The sequence below is a fragment of the Protomyctophum parallelum genome (genome assembly GCF_964188405.1).
Source record: "Protomyctophum parallelum genome assembly, chromosome: 21".
In the NCBI taxonomy this organism is placed as follows: domain Eukaryota; kingdom Metazoa; phylum Chordata; class Actinopteri; order Myctophiformes; family Myctophidae; genus Protomyctophum; species Protomyctophum parallelum.
In genome coordinates, this window is record NC_139713.1 from 21,441,416 (window position 1) to 21,451,585 (window position 10,170).

General features: G+C 42.4%; 1 protein-coding gene across 1 annotated transcript in view; it reads right to left on the bottom strand.

Annotated features, from left to right (window-relative positions):
* Positions 1 to 383: 383 nt before the first annotated feature.
* The window catches only part of stxbp1a (syntaxin binding protein 1a), a 23,790-nt gene continuing 14,003 nt past the window's right edge, over positions 384 to 10,170 (bottom strand). The window contains exons 15-18 of the mRNA XM_083793043.1: positions 9,414 to 9,515; positions 8,749 to 8,834; positions 6,817 to 6,971; positions 384 to 1,714 (exon numbers count right to left, since the gene is read on the bottom strand). Coding sequence (XP_083649169.1) covers positions 1,632 to 1,714; positions 6,817 to 6,971; positions 8,749 to 8,834; positions 9,414 to 9,515 — 426 coding nt within the window. The 3' untranslated portion in view covers positions 384 to 1,631. The remainder of the gene's footprint in view (positions 1,715 to 6,816; positions 6,972 to 8,748; positions 8,835 to 9,413; positions 9,516 to 10,170) is intronic.

Sequence of the window (10,170 nt, forward strand, 5' to 3'; positions counted from 1 at the left end):
ACAGAGGTTCCATGTTCAAGTCTCACATCTCCTAATTCAATTCTGGAGAACTTTGAAATATTTGTACTGGTTCTAGGCTAAAATGCCTACTATATAATCTTCTATAATTTTCAACAAAACAAAATCAAGTCCTGCAACATACAAATCCTACCTGTTAGATGAGCAAAAAGCACGAGAGTAAAGTATGAGTTAAGCCAGTGTCTTTGTAATGGAAGCCAATTTATTAGACAGCCTTAGTACATAGGTACACATGAAGTATACTTTTGTTTGTGCTTGAACACTCGCAAACATAGAATCCCAATAAGTTAAACAGCTTTAAGATAGACTAATGTTTTCATTTATTTTTCTCTCCGATAAATAACTTTGATATAAATCACTTTAATTGACAGAGTGACCCTATACAACAGCAAATGATAATAGAAAAAATAAAATAACGTTTGCATCACAGAAAACGCATAGTGCAATATACAACTTGTTTGGCCAGGGAAGAAGAGAGGACACAGAGGAAATAAAAAGTCAAATAGTGGGATTCAATTTCTTTGCAAAGCCATTCACCATTGTTGGATTTTTACATTGCAGAGGAGAAATCTACCAGACAAACAAAATAGAGATATATATATTGTTTTTAGTTTTCTCAAGGTTGATCACTAACAGCTACAGCTAAAACATCACAAACACAGTGACTTCACGTTGGCATTTAAAGGAAAACTACTTCACAGTAAGAAATATCACCAGTCCACAGTGAGACGCTAAAACAGCAACATGTGGCATACACAACACTACTCAGTGCATGGCCCGATTAAACATTGATACTAACCAATGGGAGGACGTAATCTGACAGGATACAATACTGAAATACAATAATGGCCCTTTAAGAATATTCTTTAAATATCTGCAAGCAATGGCCTTTTTGACACTAAAACGTGAAATCTCTCCAAAGAAAGGAAAAGGGTTGTGGTGGTTAAATACTTCCACTCTAGCAGCTGAAGGAGGGATGGTTGTAGCTTGATATCATTTTTTTCCTCTCTCTCTCTCTCTCTTTTGTACAGAGTGGCTTAGCTTCTCTCAGCGCTATAGATCATCATAAAAAGGATTCTCTGATTCCGGAACATCCACAACCAAGTACACACAGGAACAGTCCACACAAGGTCCAAGCATGCTACTGATAACAAACATTTCAAATGGGGTTCTCCTCTATAGTCCTTTGATGAGATATATTGCATGTTAAAGTGATATATTTTCTACATCAAACTATACATCCCTCCTCCACCCAATGCCAATACACATCAATGATATAAAACAAAAGACACATTCTAGCAGGTGTCATAGCATACAATATTACATTTGGTACTTTCAGTTTTAAATGGCATTTTGCTGATATTTAAACCTTTTTAAATATGTTTTAGTTGCATCCATTGTAAAACATGAGAATACTTGCAAGGATTTTATTCTTTGTTACAACATATATTTCTTTTTGTCAAGAGTTTTTAGTTTTTTCCCTCAAGCAAGATGCATAAACAATTAATGCAGGGTTTTTGGTAATGGTGGGGGGGGGTCATCAGGGCTGGAGATGAACATAGGGGGGGAGGTTTTATAAGAGGAGAAAAGAGAGAACGCGATTGGACAGATTTTTAGCTCGCCACTTCCTCGTCTGGTTTGTTCATGGCCTTAAGCTGTTCCAGAAGACTGTTGGGGGTGAAGACGTGGGTCGATCCTGGAGACATTGACAAGCACCCAGAGGAACGCATGCACGCACACGCGCACACACACACACACACACACACACACACACACACACACACACACACACACACACACACACACACACACACACACACACACACACACACACACACACACACACACACACACACACACACACACACACACACACACAGTATTAGATTGGCCCAAAAACATTCGTTTATAGCCTACATTTGATCTAAGCAAAATGTGTTTTCAGCTCTTACTATGAATGCCTGGATCACAGTAACATCTATAATCGGATGAGAGCTGTCATGTAATGTTGAACGTAAAGGAAAAAACAGAGCAACCAAAGTTTGGCCATAGATTATTTAATAGACTATTTCCGGTATGCAACATTGATCCGTGACACCGGTGTGCAAAAACCACTGCACCGAGACTCCTGCACGAAATTTAAATCAGGCTTTGCATTACATGCAACTGAAACTTTTTGAGACATGGATCAGTCACGACATCATCAGGATTCTGGAACCTTTTAGAACAACATTCCACATTACATCATCAGTTACCAGGTGACATTGAAGATGCTAAATCAGAATGCATCCTAACAGCTGATAAATATCACTTCAAACAATGAATCGACAATGCAAAAACAAAAAAGGATATATTCCCTACTTGACTATGTTTTTGAGCATTCCCTCAAATCTATAACCATATCATGTACTGTATGTGAACGAAAAATTACAAATTGAATTTAAAAAATAATCCTGAGGACACTCAGGCTGTTTGGACAGCTGAAGACACATTTCGGACACATTGTAAAGGCCTTACAAGGAGTAAACCAAACATTTGTCAAACTGGTTTGTCACCAGGCTGTGTCACTGAGTTAACGGATGGCTTACCCCCATCTTAAACATACCAGGACCTTTGTTAGTAAGGAGGGCAAACAGACCGATCAAAGTTTTGATTTACTCCCCACACCTCATTAACAGTAGTATTCAACTTCATTTGTTTGTTTGTTTCTGTGGCAAAGCTGCGTGTTTCTTGCTCACCAAAACACTCTTTCATTGCTCCTTAAGAAACATTTAACCACTTTCAACCCTGTCGTCCCTATTTCGGGATGTCATTATAGGAGAAAGAAAACATTGCAAATACAAAGCAGCGGAAATAGCCGATGTACTAGCAAACAATGCAACACATTATAGCTTGCAAATCGGCTAATTCTGCTATTTGTCGTACGATAAGGTACAGTATACAGGGCTTAAGTGGTTCGAGCTAATACTATATCCTATGGCAAAATGGGCAGGTAGTTGACAGTACAGGCACAGAAGAGAAAGAGGCAAGTCCATCTCAAGTTGGGTTACTATGGTGATGCAGGCATTGTGGGGTGAGTGGGGTCTGGTGTGAGTGAGAACACTAGTCACAGAGGTCAACTTCGGACTGGCCCCACCTAGTTCTCTCCTGTCCCCTTGTTAAGTTCCAAACACACAGCTTTGTGGGGGCCTCGGGGGGCCAGAAACACAACACAGTGGCGTTGCTCGTACATGAGGAGGTTTCAGATCAAAATAGCGAAAACAAAAACAAAACACTCGTTTTAGTAAGTGATGGTCATTTTGTTCAGGTAGTGTTGGATGCGGCAGTATGTTTTTTTTTGTTGTTTTTTTTTGGGAGGGGGGAAGGGTGGCGGGAGGGCGGCATCCATACTGCTCATGGTGAGAATCGCTGTTAAAAATAATAATAGAACAAACGTAAAAAGAAAAATAATGTTGGTTTGTAAACAATATAGCTTTAGCAAGATTAGTGGAAAATGAGATGGATGCCCTTGACTGTGATGCTGTGGAAGATCCGTTGTTGCTGGGTAAAAGAAAAAATAATCCAACTTTCAAATGACAGTCTGTGTGCTCGACCGTGACCCGGAAGATAAATATGGTTATTATTGATTATTAATATCATTTTTTATTTTGTTTACCATTTATTGTTTTTCCTTTTTTCTTTTTTTTTTGTAATTTGTTTGTTAAATATAGGAAACATAAAAAAGGGGAAATTCTGTAGCTTTGTCTAATTGAGGATGAGCTGAGGTAGATGTTGCTTCTCCAACATGAGGGGACACAGAGTGAGGATTAGGCTACTGACAACTGTTTTAGATATGTGACATCTTTGGTTTCTCTTGGTGCTGCTAAGGCATATCAGGTGGAGCACTGCAACATTGACAATATTCACAGTGGCTGCACTAGTTCAGAGTCAGGCCCAAGAACCACGACAAGACAAAACCATTTAAAGTCAGATTTCGCTGTACACCAAAAATATGCTGAGAATAGCAGATGTGCAAGCTCTCGACACTTCACACCCACAATGCATTGCAAGCTTGTAAATCGGCTATTGTTGCCTCACGACACCGCAGTATGACAGAGCATAAATGAATCACTATCAATTACCCCTGACATCAAACATACATTAAACGCTCTGAGTATGACATAAGAGCAAGTTGGCCACCATGTGAATATGGTCAATTGCCAGAGTCAAGAAGTGACACACAGAGTAACCTTTTGGACAAGTCAGAACAATGTGTTGTCTGAGCTTTGTTGGCTTGAATGCATTAGAATTTCCCAGTGGATGGATGGATGGCCAATGAGCCATGTGAGCATAATGATGCTGAGCTTAGTGTATGGTGTATAGAGGACACATGCAAGTGCGTGCGTGCGTGTGTATGTGAATTGGGGGGGGGGGGGGGGGGTAGGGTGTCAAGAGCATTGGGAGCAAAACAAGAAGGTGAAGAAGAAACAAAGTCCTTCTTTGAAATCCAACATCAACTCAAGGACCTGCCCTGAAAGAAACGACTGAAAAAAACAAAACAGCAACGTGATTGTCTTTTGGAAAAGGAATTAGAAAAGAAAAAAAAACACAATGAAGACAGCAAGACAGCGAGGAAGATGGATCTTGCGGGTAGATTAAATCTGCACCGATCAGGAGTTCTGGCAGCAGGAGAGGAGTGTGCAACAAGCTGAAATAAGGGCTCAGGCACTGAAGGGCGATTTAATCCACCCAGCTGAGATGAGGAGGCAGCAGGGACGAGGCCACATGGACACATACTCTGAACAGGCTTCACTTCCTACAGGCTCCGTACACCTGCTGTAGGCCCGTCAGTGCAGTGGTTCCCAAACACTTTCAGCTCAAGGACCCCCAGTTTGGTATATATTAGGCCAAGGACCCCCATAACCCTGAGAGATGTACAAACCGAACCAGAAAGGATTTACGGGTCCGCTTGGTTCCCTTTTGAACACTCTCCAAGTTACAGACCAATAAGGGTCATTATTATCAATCATTTAGCTGAGGACCCTTTCAAGGACCTCTGGGGGTCCCTGGACCCCATCTTTGAGAACCACTGCTTTACTGTACAACTAAATGGCACAGCACATGAGTTATTGTCTGATGTGGAACGCAATTCCAACTCTTGACTTGGCCAATGGATGGCGTGTAGGGAGCCAAGCCTGAAAGAGGGGTCCATTGCAGTGAGGCAGAGGTGGGGACCCCCATCCCTGAAGCAAGGAGGAGGAAAGGGGGTGGGGGGATGGGGGTGGTGGAGGAAGGAAAACGAGAAGAAAGCCCTTGTTCTGTGACGTTTCAGAAAGGGCTTCTTTGCGCGGCCGCCTTTACTTTTTTTCAGTGTGATTTCTCTCTCTCTCCCTCCCTCCCACTCTGTCTTTGCCTCACTCGTCTGAGGGTTCAGGCCCAGGTGTGTCCTCAAAGGACACCCTGGTTGACTCTCGGAAGTCGGGGTGCTGCAGGTCCGTTAAGAATTTGGTGGGGGTGAGCGTGTGGGTGGAACCTGTGGAGGAACAGAGGCGTCTTCACCACTCCATTTCTCACGCAGATGCCACGCCCCATTCCCCCCAGACACACACACACACACACACACACACAATCTCTCTCTCTCTCTCTCCCTCTCTCTCTCTCTTCCTCCGCCTCTCTGGCATTGTGCAAAAGAAGGGTTAAGACAGGCCACCCACAGCTCCCCATCGTGCATACACTCACACTCACTCTCAGTGTCACACAAACACAACCTGGGGCGTACACACAACAAAGACATACAGAAAAAGACATGGCGTAGCAGCAATTGAAAGACAACATTTTTCAACAGGTTTGAAGCGGAAGCAAGATCTCAACAAAAAAATGACACAACACGCTTCTTCCCTTCTAAAACACAACGACTGACTATGCTTTAAACACAAACACGAGGACAAACCAAAAAGGGCTATTTTGGACAAACAGACACAATAGGTACAGTATGTAACATAAATAATCGGCTACAATACAGGTTCATGTACTGTAGATTAAATTGTATTTTGTGTTCAATGTTTTGGTCTGATAGATAGATGGTAAATAGAGAGCAAATAATAGTAATGAATCTTTCCTGAGCCGTTTCTGTTCTGAACTTGCAAGTCAAATCAGCTAATCGCAATTCCATAAGAAAATCGGTGCAGGGAGTTTGATCGGCATCTATTTTTGGTCAAGGGTCTTCGTCTCAAAAGCTCGATTTGTGGTTCTTTAGTCAGGCTCGTCAACACAGAGGGGGAAAAGTGAGGAGGTATTGGTGCTGAGATGTGCAGTGTTGTCCTAACGTGTACTTTCATACTGTATCTTTGCATGCTGACCTAAACCAATGACAAGTGTTTGTAGCCAGTGTTTGAATCAGTCAGCCTCAGAGTTGCCCAAAGGGAAAACCTTTGAAATTTTCAGGTGATCTCAAACCCCACAGCAAAGATATGACTTTCTTTTTGTTTTCTTCTTCTTACAGTTGTATTATTCTATCATTTCATAATTTTAGTCAACCTTCAAGAATTCACTCATTTCAATACAACGTCACTTGATCGAAGAAATGAAATAAGACACATATTTTAAAAGCAAAACTATCTCAATCCAAATACCTTATTTTCTCACCTTCTTTATAAAGAAAAACAAGATTGTTGCACAAAATACATGTTGTCTTTGACACACATTTCTTGCGCTGTGCCTCTCCACATACTGTACGCCAGAGTGTCCCGTCAGGTAAACACTTCCTGTAACCCCCCTCCCCGACATGCGCGCAGTGGCGCCCCCTGTTCCCACACTCACCAATGATGGCCTCCCACTTGCCATTGGCCTGTGTGACCTCGTAAGCGCAGCGCATTTCGCTGAAGGACACACCACCGATGATGAAGACCATGACGCGCGGTCCAGTGCGGTACTCCCCAGGTGTCTTGTTCTTGTGCCAGTGGCCATATCGGGCACTGTCAGGGCAGAGAAAGACAGTCACAGTCGTTATTTGATGATAACACAGTGTACGTTGATTTTTTGAGTGGTGCAACCACTCCAAGGAACAGCAATGTCCGTGTGTTGTTCACCTATGTGACGTTAATGAGCACCAGTGTATGACTATGAGTACCAGTAGGGTATGGGCACTGATTACGCAGAGGAGAGAGCATGCCCCCAGCGCCCACAGCGTCCCCAGCGGGAATCGAACTCAGGACCTTCTAGCTGTGAGGCAACAGCACTACCGACTTAGCCTCGGAAACCCAGACGTTTTTATTTCCAGGGAGAAAGAAAAAGTCTGGGACTGAGACCACTTCAATTCGGCATAGAGTAGCGCAAACTGGCACATTTGTCATGTAACAGAAGTAGGATTTGGTGTCCATTTTGGGTCTGAATTTAAGTAGGATATATGATTCGGGATTCCAAACGATAAAGTGCGGGTTATGCATTTTGTGGCAATAAAAGAAGACATATATTTAGAGTCGTATCTTGATAATTCAGTCCCCTATACAGTATGTGTGTGAACAGTGTGACATGTGTAGTGTATACCTTTACTGTATGTGTCATATTTCCATATGTAGTGAGTGGATTAGTAACACTGGGGGATGTGAGGACTGGTGCCGCTAGCTCAATTTCCAACAGAAGGCACATTGGGTGTCAAATCAATACACACACACACACACACACACACACACACACTCTGACAAGAATTAGTAGAGGTCAGTCAGTGTGTCAGCATTCTCACACCACTCCTCAGTGTCCAAATCAATGCCTGTGCCCACTGCCTTCCTCAATGTCCTTCATGCAAGTCACTTTAAAGAAAATATGTAGATGTAGTGTTTTCGCCTCAGCAGTCACAGGGTAGACATTAATATAAATGTTTTTATTGCATGCTTTTTTAGTGATGTATAATGATGTTTCCTCTTTGTGTGGATGTACTTTATTGCTGTGTTCATATGATACATTTACATAAGGCAATGCTATTAAAATATTTTCCCTTGACCAACCAGTAGGGGTCAGCAGTGATAATAACGTGTGTGTGTGGGGAAATAGTGGGATTGAGATGATCACAGATATTAAAAAGCTAGATACCTCATTGGCCGCTGCAATTCATTGGAGTGACGGGTATCGCACTATTAGGTACTAGTACAGTACAGTACAGTACAGCACAGTACAGTACAGTACAGTACAGTACAGTACAGTACAGTACAGTACAGTACAGTACAGTACAGTACAGTACAGTACAGTACAGTACAGTACAGTACAGTACAGTACAGTACAGTACAGTACAGTACAGTACAGTACAGTACAGTACAGTACAGTACAGTACAGTGCTGTTGCACCACTCAGTTCACACAGGTGTGATTATTTTATTTTCTCTATGCTTTGTGTTCGGCTCTCGCGGCTGTCCGTCAATAGCAGTTCCGCCCCTCTCCCTTAATCCTCACTCAGGATATTGATCTGACCAACCAATCACCTTCCTCACTGAGCACAAATGACTATTGATCTGTGACCCATCCTTTCTTGCCTTTGTAATCTAGATAGGCCTAATACAATGCAATAAAATACCACAATGGGAACAGGGGGTTCCACTAGTGTATACAATGTCCAGCTGTGTCAAACAAAAGTAGCCACAGCCTGTCGAATGTGTGTGTGTGTGTGTGTGTGTGTGTGTGTGTGTGTGTGTGTGTGTGTGTGTGTGTGTGTGTGTGTGTGTGTGTGTGTGTGTGTGTGTGTGTGAGTGCGTGCAAGTACCTGACAGCAGTAGTGCTGAAGGAGGCAGAGGAGCGAGTGGAGATGTAAGGGTAGTGCTTGGTGTCCAACTTATCTTCAATAGCATCCTGTGGTGGATGAGAGAGAAAAATGATAAAACAATGATAAAACAATTAACTATAAACAGCAAGCTAACCGCATGTCAGCCCTCTCTCTACGCTCAGTGTTATTGCTGCCACTCCCAGCTCTACTGTAAGCTACCCTCACCACCACCATCGCCACGTTGAAAACCGCAGTGGCTCAGGGGTAGAGTGGCCGGTAGAGCAGCTACCGGTAGAAACCGTGAGGTTCACAGTTCGATCCCGGGCTCCCCCAGAGTTAGTGTCGAAGTGTCCTTTAGCAAGACACTGAACCCCTAATTGCTTCCGATGTGCAGGTTGGTGCCTTACATGGTTTCCACCGCCATCGGTAGGTATGTGAATGGGTGTAACAATCTACTGTATGTGAAGCGCCTTGGATAAAGGTGATATAAAAATGCAACCATAAAATGTCAGACTCGCATTTCCTACCAAAACCAACCCTTCTATCTTTTCGTCATTTTTGTGGTCTTAGTTTTTCCTAATAAAGTTGTTCTGTTTTCTGTAAAACGACTTTGAGCATCTATAAAAGCTTCTATATAAATGGTATGTATTATTCTGTCAACACACCTCCATGATGTCCTTCACCAGGGGCGTCCAGCGAGACAGCTGGTAGGTCTGCTCACTGACACGCTCCTTTCGGTCTAGCTTCTTTCCTCTGCGAAGAGTCGACTATGGAAGAAAGGAATTATGATTAGAAGACAGCAGAAGGTAAACAAAATAAAACAAAATTTACAGTCCCCATATTTAAAAATAATAATATTTAAATTATATAATATTCCATCTATAGTCAAGATTAAACTGATGCCAGAAGAGGCTGACGTTATTTGTAATCTGCATGAAGGTGACAGCATACTGTAAATGCAAAAGAGGGAGACAGGATTATGAAACTGAACAAAACAAAAAAGATTCAAATAAACAGAGTTACTGAAACAGAATGAGACGTGGTATGGATGGAAATCACACAGTAAAATCCTGAGTATCTATTTAACTCAGAGAGCATAACGTGGAAGAAAACGAACCCGTAAGGGTCTCTCTGAGTTAACCCATTCTGAACGGGAACCCATTTTGGTGTTAGCGTCATGTTATGCTTTAGCTATTGAAAAATAGCAGATCTACAAGCATCGAAGAACTACTGACATTTTTAGAATCTGATCTCAGGTCAGAATGGGTTAATCAGACCAGTGTGTGTCCAGTGGAAACCTTGTATGAATCTGATCTCAGGTCAGAATGGGTTAAATGGAACGCTCTGGAGTTCACGGCGTAGGTCAGAGTAAACAGGAGGCGGGGAAATCCTTCGACCAATCTCAGCGTCGACTAAAACTAT